Source organism: Glycine max, chromosome 11 (assembly GCF_000004515.6).
Source record: "Glycine max cultivar Williams 82 chromosome 11, Glycine_max_v4.0, whole genome shotgun sequence".
Lineage (NCBI taxonomy): Eukaryota > Viridiplantae > Streptophyta > Magnoliopsida > Fabales > Fabaceae > Glycine > Glycine max.
The window spans coordinates 27,026,005-27,044,609 of record NC_038247.2 but is presented as its reverse complement, the minus strand read 5'-3'; the positions used below and the strand labels follow the sequence as shown (position 1 = coordinate 27,044,609).

At 31.8% G+C, this 18,605-nt stretch overlaps 2 protein-coding genes, 1 non-coding gene and 1 pseudogene across 3 annotated transcripts; 3 read left to right on the top strand and 1 right to left on the bottom strand.

The window, feature by feature from the left end:
• Nucleotides 1-915: 915 nt before the first annotated feature.
• LOC121173094 (ras-related protein RABC1) lies at nt 916-8,180 on the top strand. Its single transcript, XM_041006974.1, has 6 exons — nt 916-1,398; nt 3,523-3,591; nt 4,296-4,361; nt 6,304-6,425; nt 6,794-6,922; nt 7,816-8,180. The coding sequence occupies exons 1-6, from the start codon at nt 1,251-1,253 to the stop codon at nt 7,927-7,929; spliced, it is 648 nt and encodes a 215-aa protein (XP_040862908.1). The 5' UTR covers nt 916-1,250; the 3' UTR covers nt 7,930-8,180.
• A 3,105-nt stretch (nt 8,181-11,285) lies between these two features.
• Nucleotides 11,286-11,357, top strand: TRNAQ-UUG (transfer RNA glutamine (anticodon UUG)). The gene has a single exon. It is a non-coding gene; the product is annotated as a tRNA-Gln (tRNA).
• A 56-nt stretch (nt 11,358-11,413) lies between these two features.
• Nucleotides 11,414-17,429, top strand: LOC100780838 (chaperone protein dnaJ 10). The gene is made up of 10 exons (XM_003541822.5): nt 11,414-11,909; nt 12,027-12,086; nt 12,357-12,439; nt 13,177-13,330; nt 14,162-14,291; nt 14,456-14,614; nt 14,727-14,908; nt 15,245-15,325; nt 16,155-16,286; nt 17,048-17,429. The coding sequence occupies exons 1-10, from the start codon at nt 11,823-11,825 to the stop codon at nt 17,126-17,128; spliced, it is 1,149 nt and encodes a 382-aa protein (XP_003541870.1). The 5' UTR covers nt 11,414-11,822; the 3' UTR covers nt 17,129-17,429.
• Nucleotides 17,430-17,721: 292 nt separating this feature from the next.
• LOC100780854 (DNA damage-repair/toleration protein DRT100-like) lies at nt 17,722-18,303 on the bottom strand (annotated as a pseudogene).
• Between the last annotated feature and the right edge of the window lie 302 nt (nt 18,304-18,605).

Genomic DNA, 18,605 nt, shown 5'->3' with positions numbered 1-18,605 from the left:
TCTTCTCTAACGTTGTAACCAAATGATGCGATGTGATTGGTCCATTTGTCTTCTTCGGGATCCGTGCTACGCTGTGCATTAATCATCTTTCTTCTTTCCTTTTGTATGCAAAGTGTTATCTTCCTTTTCTCTTGACCTAATTGGCTCTCTTTGAAAGTCCAATAGGACATACAAAATGTTTTTTATTTATTTTACTTTTAGCGTTCTTTATTTTTTTTGTTTGTTTTTTTTTTCAGGTTGTCTTTGTTTTCTCTTTTCTTAATACTTTTTTTTCTTTTTTATACGTTTTCTCTTTTTTTTTCTTTCATTCTGATACGCACGTTGAGGATGAAGCTATGCACCAGAGACGTTCAGCTAGGACGAAGCAGCTACCCAAGCATTGGGATATCTACCAATTAGGATAAAAGAGTCTGGGAAATGGGGTACAAGCTGTGGGTAGAACGTTGGCGGGAAAGGTAATTACGTGTTGTTCATATTGTTAGGGCTTAGCAACAACAACTAACCATTTACGGTTAAGCGTGGGTCCTCACATTATGAAAGTTGTAACTAACTTGAAGAGGATATGAATAAAAATTCCAGAAGTTTCCTTTCTCTCTCGAGCTCCTTCTCTTACTTTCTTCTCTCTGAACTTGCGTTTCCTTCCTCCCGCGAGCTTTGAGCTCTCTCGCGGTTCACGCGCAGTGTGGAGGTTCCCTAGCCCTCGAATGCTAGGTATCACATTCATTTTTTGTTTTTGTTTTCTCATTTTTGATGGAAGGAAAAGAACAGCTTTTGGGTGAGATAAAAGAAATTGAAATTCAAGGAAAACATTAATAAATTAACATTACTTATATACTTATATATATTATATACATATATAATTTTAAATTTTTTTAATTTTAATATATATCAAATTAATTATTAATCCACCAACTCACCTACCATTTTCACCGGATCAATCAGATGAATACCGTTGCGAAAAAACACCGACAACCAAAACAGTCACTCACCGCAGCATGCACGCGACAAACTTGAAACGGGTTTTCTTTGACCGTCCGCAACCTTCTACTAAATCCTCGTTCTCTTCAATCTCTTTCCTTTTCCTTCTGCTTCCACTTTCCACCGAATCCAAGTCAAGTCTAGAATTTCCAATAAGCTTAAGAAAAGGAAACAAAACCACCTCTTAGATCTAATCCAAAACAATACCCTATCTATAAAGTCAAAACCTAAGTCCAAGCGTCGTCGATTGAATTTCTCATTTGGAGTTCTCAATGGATGCTTCTTCTTCCTCGTCGTCGACTCAACCCGAATTCGATTACTTGTTCAAGCTTCTCTTGATTGGGGATTCTGGCGTTGGCAAAAGCACCCTGCTTTTGAGTTTTACCTCTGATACTTTCGAGGATCTTTCTCCCACCATCGGTTAGTTTTCCTTCCTTCTTTTTTTTTCAAAATATTAAAAATAAAAATAAGTCTTGTTTTATTTTGTCGTTGAGATTTTCGCAATAATTTATGCTGTCCCACTTATCAATTTTTTTTTTATCGACAAATGTTAATCTGTAACATTTTTGTTGGTAGAAAAATTCGAACTCATGACACCACTCTCTCTCTTCTCGCTTCAAACACCAAGCAAACCTTATAATTCTTTGTCCCACTTGTCAATCTTTAGTATTTTGTAGTATTGAGTTCTAGAGGTTTTTTCTGATGATGGGTGTTGGAAGAAAATTTATGGGATCAAAATTTTAGTTGAAGGGTTGAAGCGTTATTAATATAGTGGATTTGTGGACTTTAATGTTGCAAACTCTGTGCATGTTTGGATTAAAGTTTGAACAGCTTAAAAATACTTTTACTCTCGAAACAACATTTTTATCCTTTTACATTTAATGCATTGGAATCTGTTCTTGTGCATTAAAATTTGCATGAAGTATTTTCCAAACTTTAATCCAAATATAGCCTTTGTCTTTTGGCCTCTGCGTTAATCTTGAAAGGTATATTTGACGGAATAGGGTGTGGTTGATAATGTGATGGACATGGACAGAGTTCGATTTATAAAATAGCTGGAGCAATACCAAGTTTGATTTATATTATAGCTTAGATAAATTAAATCATCACATGTCTAGATTGATGATGTGGTTATATCTGCTATGGTTTCTTTATGCCATAAGAAATATGATTTGTGCGTGAAATTAAGGCAGGTATGAAGCAAACCGAGTAGTACCCACAAGATTGATTATATGTTTAATTTACTGTTTAAATATAGGATTATGTGGCTTCTTTTTGTAAAGGTATTAATTAATACTATGATATGAGTTTTCTTCAGATTAGTTATTGCCTTTGTGTGTGTGCCAATTGTATGGTTAGCAATATCAATTAGCAAATTTTAGCAAGGAATAGGAGGCAGGGGATAAATAGAATCGTGTGTTAATTGAAAGAGCCAGTCATTGTTCCTTAATTAGAAAGAGAATGAAATTTTATAGGTTACGTGTATGGAGGAGAAGGTTTAATAAGGTCGCACACTTAATCCGATATTGCTTGAGCTTTTAATGCCAGCCACTTTCTCTCACAGACAGGTTTAATGTCAATGCGATAATGCTTGAGCTTGACTATTTATATAAGTGAACCTAAAACTAAGCTTAAGATTATTTTTTTGGTAAAACAAACAAGCTTGATCGAGTATTTACTAAATTGACTGCATTAATTCATGACTAGCTTAACTCATTTACACCTCTAACTACATATTTTGGCTACAAATAAACAAATCAGTACCAAGTTTACTGACAAGTTATGGCCAGTCAGATCAGGCTTCATACACTTGGACTATTTACCTGATCTAATAATATCAGTTGTAGTGGACCCAACCTAATTCAGTAAATCAGGATTGGACAGTTACTGGTTTCTCTGTTGCGTTAAATAGAATTCTATTGTTTTTAAGAAATATATAGTGTTTGTTGTTGACAACCTTGGGAGAACCGCACCACAAAAGCTAGCTATTGTTGTTGGAGGGCCCAAAGCCTTAACAACCCCTCACTAGAATCCCATACTTCCATCGTGGGACTCAAGTCCCATACCTTGCAATTAGATCCTAACACCCCACCACGCTTCGTAACCCCGTGTCCCCGCGGCTGGCTGTGCACTAGCCCTTTGACTAGTCTCAGGCAAACACTGCAATGCCAGTGTTACCATCCCCGCCATTTGTTAGCTGAGCTGAGAGACATGGTGGAAGGCTCTAATACCAATTGATAAGAACCTTGTGAGAACCACACCACAAAAGCAAGCTATTGTAGTTGGAGAGCCCAAAGCCTTTATAAATCCCACACTAGAATCCCATACTTCTAATGTGGGACTCAAGTGTCATACCTTGCAATTGGATCCGAACAGTCTACAACATAGATTATTTAGTTGTTCCATCATGGAGTCATGATAATCCATTACAATAGGTGATGTCCATGTTATGATTCATTATTTATTATGGAGACTATCATGAAATTATTTGTAAGTTGTACTTTCTCTCAATCATATGCATTGATTTTTATATTCATGATGCAGGTGTAGATTTCAAAGTTAAATATGTTACAATGGGAGGGAAAAAGTTGAAACTTGCTATTTGGGACACTGGTAATGTGCAATTTGTTAATTATAATTTCTTGAAAGTCAAATCCCTTTTATTCTATGTTGTTTGCTTCTGTTATATATTTTCAGAATTACATATTAGTTAAGGTGAAGAATTTTTTCCATTGCTAGAAACTTATGCTGAAGAGTGAGTGTGGAGCTTTGGAGCTCTGATGTACTTGACTCTTTCGAGCTTTAATTGAGAGTTTTGCCATACCAGTTGGAATCTTCAAATTTTATTGTTGAATATTTCACTGTTGGTTCATTAACATATTATTAGGATGACATGTATAGATTTGGAGGTTGAGATTATAAGTCTTAACACCTAAGTTTAACAGAATTTGGAAAGTTCTGCAATATTGTTTAAAATCAGCATACTGGAATGTACCTTATCTTTTATCAGAGTCCTTAGACCTTAATAGAGTAGAATACTATAAAATTATATTTCAAATATATTTTATTGAAATTGTGGCATATTTAAAATGTTCCATCATGTAAATTTAAGAGAACATATAGTGTTATGTAATGCTTCAGCTACTATGTGCAGTATATAACTTATATTATTTCTATTATAGAGAAATAAGAAGCTTCTGATATACTTAATTCTCCTCTCTTTGCTGCAAATTTGTTTAACCTATGCTTTAGAGAAGTCAGGTCAACCTTCATGAGAATAAGCTAATTACAATACTTTTTATTTTCTCTTTGTGCAGCCGGACAGGAAAGGTTTAGAACACTTACTAGTTCATATTACAGAGGAGCTCAAGGAATAATTATGGGTATGTTGTATTTCCAAATTTTCTCCTTTACTTGTTGTCTTTTCAGTTAGCTATCCCATGAATGTGATGTTCACATCTTTTATTGTTTGTTTAAAGTTTGGTATCTTGTTAAGCTGTAAATCATGCAACATGGTATTATGTAGTTTATACTTATTTCTATTTTATCCCTTTCAAATTTATTTTATAAGAATATAGCAATATAGTCTTGTGCATGAAGCATCATTTTGTTAAATAACACATTTATTAGAACGATTGACCAAATCTAATGGCATAACTGTGTCATGAACCACGTATTTTAAATTAGACAGTGAAAATTTATAGAGAAAAATTTGATAGGTAAAAAAATAAAATATAATTAATATAGTCTTGTGCATGAAGCATCATTTTGTTAAATAACACATTTATTAGAATGACTGACCAAATCTAATGGCATAACTGTGTCATGAACCACGTATTTTAAATTAGACAGTGAAAATTTAGAGAGAAAAATTTGATAGGTAAAAAAATAAAATATAATTTGAAAGTATAATATGCTTTTAAATGGATGGGTTGGATATCCATCCATAAAAATAACTAATGGAATAGTGGATAGGGTTGGGCAATTTTTTTAAATGGGCCATAGATTGATTGAATTCTTTTAACATATTTTTAATAGATTATAAATCGATTAAGAGTTCATTGTTATAGTCAAATTCAAAATTATCCAAACTATTCATTTTACACTCCTATTAAGAACTATGAGAAATATTCATTCCACCAAATGCATCCCGTAAAATGGGACAAGGGATATGCTCGTTGTGGATGCAGATCTTTGATAACCTGGAGTTCTAATAGTTAAACTACACTTTAGTTAAGAATTGAGAGAGTTAGCAATGCCCATAAACACTACTAGCATTAATATATAAACATATTAGCTATAGTTTTGTGGCAATGGACAGCGGTGATGGCAATGATTTAGCTGACTTTTCTGTTAAACATATATTTCCTTCAATTTGAAAATATTGAACATTTGATGTCTGAGTATTGGCAATTCACAATATCGTAAATCAGATACTACTGCAATGAGTAGGGGTGTTCATTAACCAATTGAATCTAATGTGGACCGGAAAAACTGATCCAAAAATCCGATAACTGTATAAACCAAAAACCAAACAGATAAAAAAAATTGTAAAATCAAGATTTTTATTGGATCAGATTGGATTTCGGATTTGAATGTAAAAACCAATCAAATCCAAACCAAACTTGTACACATGCATATATTTTCATTCATAAATTTATAATACCACTCATTTTATTTTTATTTCCTATATATTTGTAAAATTATCATATGACTTATACCTATTTATGAAAAATACGTTTAGTTAAAGAAATGTTTTTACTACCTATTTGAGTAAAGATGGGTAAATATACTATTATTAGTTATATAGTGATATTTGAATGAAATATTTGATATTTTAAATTATTTTATTATATTTATTATATATATCTTATTTCTTATTTAATATTTTCTAAAACAAACAAAAGTAAGAATAAAACCGAAAATCAGTCCAATTCAAATTGCTTTAAATTGGATCGAATTAAATTTTTAAACTAAACAGATTGGATGATAAATCAACAAAACCAAAATGATTGAATCAGATGGTTTTTCTCTTCAAAACTGATTCAATCCAATCTGCAAACACCCATTGCCAATGAGAGTGTTGGACACATTACTTAGAGGATTTATTGATGTTATAATTTCTCATTTTTTGAATAATTACTTAGTATTGTTATTGTCTTTATTTCTGGACCATAAATTTGGTTGGCTGAAATATTATAGCAGATTTTGCTTCCAAATGTAATGTGATTGTTTATTGTTTAAATTGTTTTATCTGTATCAATCACATTCTTGTTGCTGTTATATATTATAAAGCTATTCAATGAATCTGGGTTATTAATACAGTATATGATGTAACGCGGCGGGAAACCTTTACAAATCTATCTGATATATGGGCTAAAGAAATTGACTTATACTCAACAAATCAAGACTGCATCAAGATGCTTGTAGGAAACAAAGTTGATAAGGTACGTCATTAATGATTTGGCTTGTATAATTCCTCTTTCTAACAAATAGTGAGGGGTAAGTCTCAATTCACTAATTCAGTTAAAAATTTGCATGGGAATATTTTTTGCAAATGCTGCTCTTGTGACCTGTCATATTTTAAAGTAGACATGAATGGAAGTATTCCTCATTAATAGTGAGGGTAAGTCATTAATGAATTAGCCTTGTATAATTCCTCTTTCTAACAAATAGTGAGGGTAAGTCTCAATTCAGTAATTCAGTTAAAAAATTGCACGGGAATATTTTTTGGGAATGCTGCTCTTGTGAGCTGTCATATTTTAAAGTAGACATGAATGAAAGTATACTTCATCCTAATAATCTCATATTTCAGGAAAGTGAAAGGGTTGTCAGCAAAAAGGAAGGAATAGACTTTGCTAGGGAATATGGATGTCTGTATACTGAATGCAGTGCAAAAACCAGAGTCAATGTTGCACAGTGTTTTGATGAGCTTGTGATGAAGGTACGCATACAATGCAACTCTTCCCAACTCAAGAAGGACAAAAACAGGGAGGGGGGTCTGAAATAATTGAAATGGTTATTATTGCTATGTTTGTGTCATTTCATGACTTTATCTTTTTTGTGAAATATTGTTTTTGGAAAGACTTAACTTCCAAGTTATGAAATGAACAGTAACTTGACATATTATGACAGGATAAATGGAATTTTGCTCTGTAGTATACAGGCCGTGCGATATAACTTAGGCACACTAGATGTCATAAGAGAAGAAGGGTTGAAGAGATTTGAACACAGCCAATAGAGAGATTCTAGCTATTATTAATTAATAAAATAAAAAGTTACCAATCTGGCCCATACAAGACAGATCCTGACCCTTAGGAAAGTCTAGTCCTAGCTGTCTTATGTAACTAGAACCAAAAGAAACAGTGGAAAATAAAATATGAAACAACTCTGCCGATTACCTCAAATGAACACTAATAGCTTAAGCAATCCCAATCTCAGTAGCCAGTATTACAGCAGCTCAGTTTATATTTAAATAGAGTACCTTTGTCCTTCACTCCTTACCTCCAAGAAATGCTTGCAGCTTGATGGCTGTCCTAGATAAGTTTCAAATGGTAAAGTTTAATAACAAAATCTCATGGTGTAGGCTTCTCAAATACCCAAAAGACTGATGTATCCTTCTAAGACTTTGCATTTGCAATCATTTTTGTGCATAGATACTGAATCTAATTGACATGCATTGCAAGATTTTCCTTTTTATTTCCATCTTCCTCAAAAGAATTGTGGGTGTAATGTTGCCCTCCCTGGTTTGCTTATATTTTATTTGAGTCAAGTGCAATTCAACACCTCAGAAAATGGAAGAAATGATTCAAATTTGGGTTCCCTGTTTATCTGCAGATTTTGGAGACACCAAGCCTCTTGGCTGAGGGCTCGTCCGGTGTGAAAAAAAACATCTTCAAGCAGAAACCCCCACAGTCTGATGCATCAAGTAGTGGCTGCTGCTCATGGTGATTGTCATGTTCACGAGGGGCACTCACCTTCCACTTCTTGGTATGATCTGGGTTTCAAGTGCGTCAATTTCATTACATGTATCAACTATCAAAAATAATTTTATTACAACCCATATATCTAGATTAAATTATTGTTCTCAAGAATTTGCTTAACGTTTAGAGATCTCCATTTTATTTGGTGTGAGCAAGTAATCAGCTGGGGATTCGTAGTTCATACTGCCCTTGCAGTTGCATATGAAAAGTGTTTGTCTATATTTATGCTTCTGATATTTTAACATGATCATATTCATGGGTATGATTCACATAATGGGGAAAAAATTTCACTATAGAAGCCTAGCAACTACCATGCTACCCAATATGCAACATAGAAGTAGCACTTCCGCAGCATAATAGTATGGAACATCATAGATTTTTGAATCTGCCACCCAATATGCAGAATTGCAGATATTGCAAATCAGTGGTAAATTCATGGTCATGGTCTACTGTATTTGGTGATTAAACTAAAACTAAACAAAATGGAGATGATAATGTTATACCCAAATAATAATAAGTAGAGAACAATTGGGAATTCAGAAGATGAAACAAACGAAAAACATGGCATCATGGTTCTGACTGTGTATATTCTTTAATTAGAAGCGTGTAACATCATTGTCATTTCATCATCGTGATAAGGTTTAAATTGTTTCTTAAAACGAGAATTCTGAGGTGGTGTTGTGGTAACGTTCTCGAAGGTTGACATTTAATTTAAAACAGATTGAAAACCATTTTACACCAATCTTAAATGCTAAGTAGTTTATGTTGAAGGGAAGTAGAAGAGGTTGCGTTCGAATCTTCCCGCTAAAATAAACTAATAATGCTAACCATAAATATTTATCGATAAAAGAATCTTTTTAATTACTCGAACTTCCTTTTAAGTTTGAAAAATTGCACCAACATTTCTTTACATTACAGTGATACTCTCTCAATATTTCTTCAAATCTTATATTAACACTTCTTATAAGAGATGAATGTAATAGTAAAAAAACAAGTAGAAAGTCCTTTTGGAATTACACTCAGAAAATTACTCTTAAGAATATACTTGGAAAACTGCCACAACAGCTTGGACAATGCCTCACCAAGAGATGTCAACGTGATTTTCTGTCGGGTGTAGTGGCGTCCATGGTCCGTCCCTCTTTACGTGTCATAAACGTTTTGATTCATATTATCACTAGCTTGTTTATTTATTAACATGGAAATCTAGTTAAGAAAATAATTAACAAAAGAATTTTTGTAAGAATGTTGAAGATGCCCATAGAAAGTGTTTCAAAAATGAAAATCTTTTAATAAGCTTATATTGTTTAAGATACAACGATTTTACCATTAATCAAGTTTTTTTAATTTCAATTGATACAAAAATTTAAGTTAACTATACTTCTGATCCTTTTAGTTTGGATTATGTACAAATTTTGGTGCTAAAGTTTTTGTCATTCTAGATCCTTTACTTTTAAAACTAAGTGAACTCATTCTCTACTCAATTTCCTTCTATGTTTTTTATCCAAATATTTAATGGTTTATGGTGAACTCGCAATATGAAATAATTTTAAGACTGTCGTATTTTCTCAAAAAAAATAATAATGAAATTTGATAGATTTTTGTAAGACTTCATATTAGGATATCAAAATAGTTTAAGTCGGTTGGTTGAATTGAATAAAAATAAAAATGCTGTATTAGGATTTGAGTAGGGGATATTTTATTATTTTGGTTATATTAGATATTTTTGTTGGCCGTCAGAGAGTTTTTTTCTTAAAATAAAAACTTACTTTTTTTTTGCTGAATAGAAAAACTGAAAACTTAAGCAATTTGAAAGAAGTATAATTACACATAATATAAACTAAAGTATAAAATGAAACATTAAAAATATAATTTAACCTTAAAAAATAATTTTCGTGGCGTTAAAATTTTCCCAGAATATCTAATGGCCGGGCTCTGGGTAGCAATACCCGCGTTGGGCTCTTGCACCATTATGGTGTAATTTTTTCAAAAAATTATCATAATAGGTATATTTAAAAAAAATTAAAAAAGGGTAAATCGTGGTTTAAAGTACGATTTTACTAAGAAGTAATCGTGCTTCAAATTATAATTTTCTTTTAAAAAAAATTACACTAAAATCGTATATGTATATACAATTTTAGTTTTTTAATTTTTCTTATTATTAAAAGTTGAAATTGTAGATGAACATACAATTTCAACATGTTTTTTAAAAAAATTATTTTAGAAATCGTGTATCTGAACATGATTATATTTTTAATTATTTAAGAAATTATAGGGAATTTTAATCATTGTAACTACATTGTTTTCATGTTATTGTAGTTTGTTCTTCTTGTCACCTAAAGATTGACTTATTTGTTGATCAGTGTATAAGTTGTAAAACATTTATTGAACTTATGAACTTTAATTTCACTCGAAAATAAGGATTAGTAGTCTCAATATATAGATCCAAAATTTGTTCGTGATCTTGACATGCAACGATTTCAATCTGACACACCAACAACTAGTTGCATACATAATAAAATAGATGAATTAATTTCAAATAGACGAGAGAAATGTTTAGTGTATTGAAATGAAGATCATCATGATAACTCTCTATATAGGTAATGAATTATGTTGAATATTTTGTAATTTTTAATCTTTCAATCATAATTAATTACTATATATTGTTCAACTTATAAATTTTGTCCATATATCACTTTATTTTTAATGTATTATTTAAAAAAAATTAAAAAAATAATAAATTTATTTTAAAAATAAAACCATTTAAAAAAAACATAACTGAAATCATGTTAAACAATACGATTTCAATTTTTTTAAAAGAAAAAATATGGAAATCATATCCTATCATACGATTTCATTAGAAAAAAAGAAAAAAAAATTAAAATTGTATTTTAACATATAATTTCGGTCCTCATAGATAAAAATAAAAACAAATGACAAGTGAAATCGAATTTTGATATACGATTTCTTGATCGTGAAATTATATATTAAAATATGTTTTTTAACTGTGAAATCTAATATCAAAATATGATTTACCCATTTTCATAATTTTAAAAAAAATATCCATTATGGTAATTTTTTTTTTAAAAAAAATCTTCCCATTTCCGTATTTAACCCGTTTGTGTTTATAAATACAGTTTTGCAACTGATTATAAAATTCATCGAATTTTGATGAAATAAAAAAAACAGCCAATCCTCATGGTTGGTCGCAAAAGCTTGACTCTCAGCTAACAAATAACAATGCTAAAAAGAAGAGAAAATCTCACAATGACAACGTACAAATAATAAAAATACAAATTCTACTTAGGCTTACGTCTGTTATCAAGTGGTTCTATGGTGTAGTGGTTAGCACTCTGGACTTTGAATCCAGCGACCTGGGTTCGACTCCCGGTAGGACCTTTTTTATCATTTATTAATTACTTATTAGAAATATCTAATTTACCTTTTGTCGGAATTCTCTTCCTCTGCTTTCAGCTCGAGTCCAGCCACAGAATGACACCAATATATCAAATCATGATCCTCGAAGCCCAAAACTCACACACTCTCAGCAGCTAAGTCGAAAAGAAGAACAACAACTAACTAAGGCCCCACAAGACAGCTCCGAAAGCCAATCCCCTCATTATTCCATTTTGTCGATATGAAAATTGATGGCACTGTCACTGGGACACACCAAAACGCTTAAAAAACTGTTTCCTCCCGCGAAAAAGTACTTCCCGTGAAATACAATATTGCCCATCAGAACTGTAAAGCCTCCACTTCCTCGTGACCCCTTCCCTTCCCATTCCTCTCTTTCTTTCTTTCTTCTTCTTTCTCCTCTTCGATTCCATTGTTCTCACCTTTGGGAATTTTCGCACACACACAACAATGGTGAAGGAAACAGAGTACTACGATATCCTCGGAGTCTCTCCCTCTGCCTCCGATGACCAAATTCGCAAGGCCTATTACCACAAGGTTATTATTATCTTATTCATTTCAATTAAATATGTAATTCGTTCATTTTTTATTTTTTTTATGGATTTAACTCTTTTCTCTTCTCATTTTCTGGTGTTGTTAAATATTTGATCACAGGCAATGCAAGTTCATCCCGATAAAAACCCGAACGATCCTCACGCTGCCGAAAAGTTTCAGGTAGCTTGAATCCACTGCAATCTCTCAAGTTTACTAGTAGAATTTTTATTATTATTACTAGAATTTAGTTAGAATGCACTCATCTAATCGTTGATTGCCTAATATAGTAATAACTACTTTAAACTATATGCAAATCATATTGAGTAATTTCTAATTGATTAAGTTCAGGTTTATCGAAATTAAACTATTATTATTGTTAACAAGGTTCTTAAATGCTTTGATGTTGCTATATATATTTTAGTTGTTTATTGTAATTTGTGATGTTGGCAGATTTTGGGTGAAGCGTACCAAATTTTGAGTGTTCCGGTGCAGAGGAATGCGTATAATCAAAATGGGAAGCATTCTGTATCTAGGTACATATGATGCTCAATGATGATGATGATGATGATGAAACCTTTTAGCTTAAATGTAATTCGATGAGGAACTTTTTTAATTTATTTGCTAACAATCTGGATTGATGAGTTCACTGAAAAAAGTTATATTAGGTATTATGACTAGAATTTAATGATAATGTTAGTTTATGAAGAGCCTCTCTGACTATTAATTACATTGCCGTCGTGAATAGTTGGTATCTAGTCGCAATTCTACTTGACTGATTTGAAACAGAGTACAATCCAAGTTAAGAAAGTGAAAATTCCTCAAAAGGGAATAGGAAAGAGAAGGAAAAATAACAAGGATAAGGTCAAATAAATAAAAATCAAAAGACGATTAGTTTACGCCCCGGTTTACGGTCTTTAAGGGGTGTTAGTATAAATAATTTAGTTAAGAATTTATTTAATAAAAACTTTCATTGTATTGTAGAAGAACCTATGTCATAACCACTTAATTTAGTAAACTTATTTTAATAAGCTTCATTAATTATCATTGGGATAAAGTTAAAAATCACTTATAGACAAGATGATAATTTAGTAAGCTCTTTTGAAAGCTTCTTAATTATCTACTAGAATCGGTTTAGTGACGAAGGTTTAGGTAGTTTAGATGAGATTTTAAGTTCAAAAATCCTCGTTGTAAAAGTAAAAAAGTGTCCTGAATTTCTATCTTCCCTAAAGAAGATTTATTTTTATTAGACAATGAATGGATTCCTTGACAGGGAAACTATGCTTGACCCCATGGCTGTCTTCGCCCTGCTCTTTGGGAGTGAATTGTTTGAGGACTACATAGGGCATCTAGCTGTGGCATCAATGGCTTCCTCTGAGCTAGCTGATGAAACTGAGGATCCTGATAAACTCAATGAGAAGCTAAAGGCAAGAATGTTCTACATTCACTTTTCAGTATTACTTTGACTCTTTCTTTGTAAGTTTGCTAAGAGAAAAAACTAAAAAGGTTCAAGTTATGGATTGGGTTTTTTGGTGTGTAATCATATTTTCAGTGTTAGATTTCCGGAACACAATACAGTTGCACAATTTCTCTTATTATGATGACAAAGAAAAAAAAAATCAATATGAGTAATTTGCGTAGTAGAAGCTGGTCATTTTGGTTTACTGTGATGCTAACAAAAAACTCTGACCACACACTGCCTTTCAAATAGTGTAACTTTGTTTCTATGAAACACAAATTATCATTAGTTTAGACTTTTTGATTTATTGATCAAAACTAGAGAAATGCCAATTTTGTTCAGCTAGAACTAGAATGCTAAAGTGGTGAATATTAATTTCATCTATTTTGAAACATAATTTACTTCAATAGTTTGATATGGCAGACTAGGTAAGCTACTATATATTTAGTTTTGCTAAAACTTCTGCAGTAGTATTCTCTTTGTTATAAAAAAAATCATTCCAATTCTAAGACTGATTATTCTTTCTATGACTAAGAAATTGAAATATCTGTACTGTCCCGACTTCTCATTATATTGCTTCTGCCTCTTTTGTTCAGTACGTATTTCCCTGAGTATATATAATATATGTTTATAACCATTTCACTAAGTACTTGGACTCGTTTAAAACCTTGTTGCATCTTGCAATGATAAGATGGCATTGAAAATTAACTATGCTTTCCATAGTTAATTTGAGAAAAAGAAAGGGGGGTACATTTTTATTTTTTTTTTGTATTTTACCTATCTTTTCTGTGTTTTATAGGCTGTCCAAAAAGAAAGAGAAGAAAAGCTAGCAAGAATTTTGAGGGATTATCTTGGCCAATATGTCCGGGGTAACAAAAAAGGATTCTTCCAACGCGCAGAATCTGAAACAAGGCGGCTTTCTCGTGCTGGTTAGTGAACTTTAACACTTTTCTAGGGACTAAACACTCGGTAACTTTGCTCATCATTCAATGCCATCAAAACTCGAATACATAGGAACGACAGTGGTTTTTAGCATGCTATTGTATAATGTATCAATGATATAATCAATCAGTTTCACTGTTTCTGAATGCAGCATTTGGAGTTGATATGTTACATACCATCGGCTACATATATTCAAGACAGGCAGCACAAGAACTAGGTAAAAAAGCCATTTATCTTGGAGTGCCATTTCTGGCTGAATGGGTACGAAACAAAGGGCATTTCTGGAAATCACAATTCACAGCTGCTAAAGGTAAAAAGACCGACAATTCCATTAGCAACCCCTCCCTTAAAAGTCAGTTGCATTTTCTTGGAGATTAGTTATTCCGAACAATGTTTAATTTTTTCAAGGACATGCAATTTAGGTGCTTATCAGTTACTTCAGCTCCAAGACGACATGCGCAAGCAATTTAAAATGGATGGTAGTAGTGTGCCTGAAAATGATGTTGACTCTCACATTCGCCTTAACAAGGATACATTGATGAATTCCTTGTGGAAGTTAAATGTAGTGGACATAGAAGTAACCCTCGTACACGTGTGTCAAATGGTGAGTTCTTAACTCATTTTTAGTTATATGACAAAAAGGGATGCTCTTAGGTAGTTCCAAACTTCCATAGTTGATCATGAAACAGGTTATTGTATTCATTGTCGCTTATCCAGATACCATGAAGCTCTTGGTATGAAAAAATAACTAGTTATAATGAGGAATAGTTTGTTAGCTAGAAAACCTGAGATACTAAAGCCTAATGTAATCTAAAACGAGTTATAATGAATTTTAGATAAGGCATCTTTTGTAAGAACTGGACATTTTTTATCACCTAAGACCAGAACAAAGGAAATTAAAATGGCTAACAGATTTTTGTTCTTAAATCTATTGTGGCAGGTGCTAAGGGAAAATAACGTTAAGAAGGAGGAACTTAGACTTCGGGCTACTGCTCTTAAAATTCTTGGGAAGATATTTCAGGTGCAAATTTTCAGATACTTTGGCATCAATTATTTCAGTTTTCAGCTTTCTAGGAATATTGCTCATTATAATAATTTCTGTGTTTAAATAACTTTAGTCCCGATAATATGATCGTTTTCGTTTTAGTCCTCTTAAAATTTTGTCTGTTATAGACTTTGTATCCCTATCAAGTATTTATTTTTCATTTTAGTCCTTAATGTCAGGATTCCTGTAATCCTGTTAAATGATGGCATCGCTTACTAAAATTGGAAAACAACAGGTTTGATATTTTTTTAAAAATACGGACTATAATGAAATCTTCTAATGTTTTATATCATTCAGTTTAGAAAAAAAGAAATAGACTTATATCAAAAGGTTACAATTTTATATGGATTAGAATGATAATAATGTGAAAGATTAGAATGAAACGAACTCTTTTAATAAGGATCAAAATAGGAAAAAAATTATGAGAATTAAAATTTAAACAACTTTTTATTATTGAAGCCAAAAAAATATAGTTAAAGTCTAAATTTTGTTATCTATACAATCCTCTGCCCCAAGCCACCCTTTTCCCATTGTATGCATTATACCTATCTGTCTCTGACAAAAGATAAGCTTCAGAATATTTATATATAGTAGAAAATTAAAGTCAAGTACGTTCGTCACCTTGCATCTAAAACAGTGTATAGTTGTGTATAACTATAAAAATCAAGACATTTTTGGTCTTCATATACGATTTCTTTGCAATTTGCATCTAATTATAAGGCCAAATTCCTGTCCCACAAGGAAGTAAAACAAGCTATCGTCATTTATCAAGTTTGCTGATATAATATGACGATGCTTCCTTCAGGACAAGTATCCAAAAGGAGAAACATTGAAGAAGAAGATTGCTGCTGATTCTGATGATGAAGAAAGCAGTTCTGAATCTTCAGATGATGAATCCTCTAGAGCAATTTCCTACCGAACTCCCTTTTTTACGCAGGTATGTTTAGAAATATTTAGAACTAATCTCATGCATGCGTGTGAGACCTCCTTCAAATTTACTCTTCATAATATTAACAAAGAGTAAAATGTTTTTTATTTCTAACATATTTAAATTTTGTGTTTATTTTTTTATAATTTTTTTATATTGAGTCTAATAAAATAATAATTTTATTTTTAATCTTTTTATTTCTTTAATCTTTAATAAATTAATAAATTTTATATTTATTTTTTATATTTTATTTCATTTGTTATTAGCCTCTTTTGACTAACAACTGTTGAATTCTTCCAATAAAAAACTTATAACTTATAGTGACTACAAAAAGTTTCAAGAAACAAAAAAAATTGTTGTTTTATCATGGAACAAAAATAAAATTCTTTTTTATTTTTAATAAATGATTTTTTTATAATTTTTTTAAGAGTCTCTAATAAAATAATAATTTTATTTTTAATCTTTAATACTTTTTACGAATCTTGTATTTGATATTTTATTTCATTTGTCATTGATCTTTTACAAAAAGGACTAATAACAATTGAATTTTTTTATCCAACAACAAATACAAAAATTTCTAGCTTTAATTAAAAAAAATAAAATTATTATTTTATCAAAAACAAAAATAAAAATAAAATTATTAAAAAAACACAAAATATTTATTAGAAATCCCAAACATATTTTAATCTATTTATATTTAAGTTAAAACCACCGTGTATAATACATGATACTCAGAATACGAAAATGTGTGTGCATTTATGCTTCTACAGGGTCTCGGAAGGCTCTTCAAATGCCTTTGTAGTCCAGCATTTGATGTGGATGATGAAGAGATAGTTTACAAAAGCAAATGATTCTTATATACGTATGGACTATGAAAACAAAAATTTAGCCATTTCAATACTTTGTTCGTGAGATGATATGCTAAAAGGAATTTTTCTGATACCCTCTGAACGTAGTTTTGGGAAGACAATGGTGCAAGCCGTGAATAATCATATTTTGTTGCTTGCTGTCATTACCACTCTCTTCAAGTTACATGTGGCATAACACTTGGTCAAAGATTAAACATTTCTGTCAATTCCACAGCACTTTTTTTTTTCCTTCTCCTTTTGTATGTTACAAAATTGGAAATTCATAGTAACTTCTATTTGGAAATTCACAGCAACATCGGAAGGGCTTTTAGCAAACTATCGATTCCTATCACATTACATTGAATTTATTGACGTTAACGGTACACAATAATAACCGTACGCATAATACTAATAAATATTTCAACTGAGATATTAAAATATTTTTTTATAATCTGTTTGGATAAGATATTTTAAAAGTAATTAAAATAGTCATTTTTTAAAAGCATTTTAATATACTAACTTAACATCATTTCAAATTCTTACCAAAATCAAAGAAATTAAAATTTCTCAACGCACACCAGCTCTCTCTCCCTCTCTCAGCCACACGTGCTCTCCATAACTCTCTCTCTCAGCAGCGTACCGGTTAGCTAGTTTCGAGTCAGCAACATGCGGCTCAGCATGACCAGATTCCCGAAGTCTTTCAGAATCTCGCCGCAAAGCTGATTATTGTTGAGGTTAAGGTGTTTCAGTGAGCCCAGCCAGGTGATGGACGTTGGAATTTTGTCGCTAAGGGCGTTGTCAGTGAGGTTCAGGACTGTCAGACATGAGAATTTGCTGACATCTGCGGGGATCTCACCGGAGAGCTTGTTGCCGATGAGGTCCAGGATGCGATGGGAGGGAAGCGCGGTGATGCAGGCGGGGATCTCCTTGGCAATGTCTTTCCAATCAGCGACAACGAGGGTGGTGAGGGTGTCGATGCCACAGATCGCTGGTGAGAGTTTTCCGGTCACGTAGCCAGAGCGACCGGCTTTCTTGAAGATTGGGTCTTCAGACTCCCCGCGGAGGTTGATGTCGGTGACGCGGCCGGTGGTGGTGTCGCAGCTGATGTCGTACCAATTGAGGCAGCAATTGGAGCCTGTCCACGAGTTGAAGAGGCCAAGGTAGGGCTCGTTCAATGCTTATTTTGATTATTTAATTATTAAATATTAAAAAAAATTGATTATTAAATATTGTATAACATTAAATTTATTTTGAATATTTAACTATTTAAAAAATGACTCATATATATTTTCATTCAATATTGAAATTTTAATTTTTAAATAAATATTTAAAAATGAAAATTTGAATTTCATTGAAATTGAATTATTTTATCCAAACAAAGAAATTAAAAGACAAGCAATTGAATTGCCTCATCCAAACAAAATAATTACAAAATGAAAGGAATTTAAATCAAGGCATTTAAAATATTGTGCATTTGAAT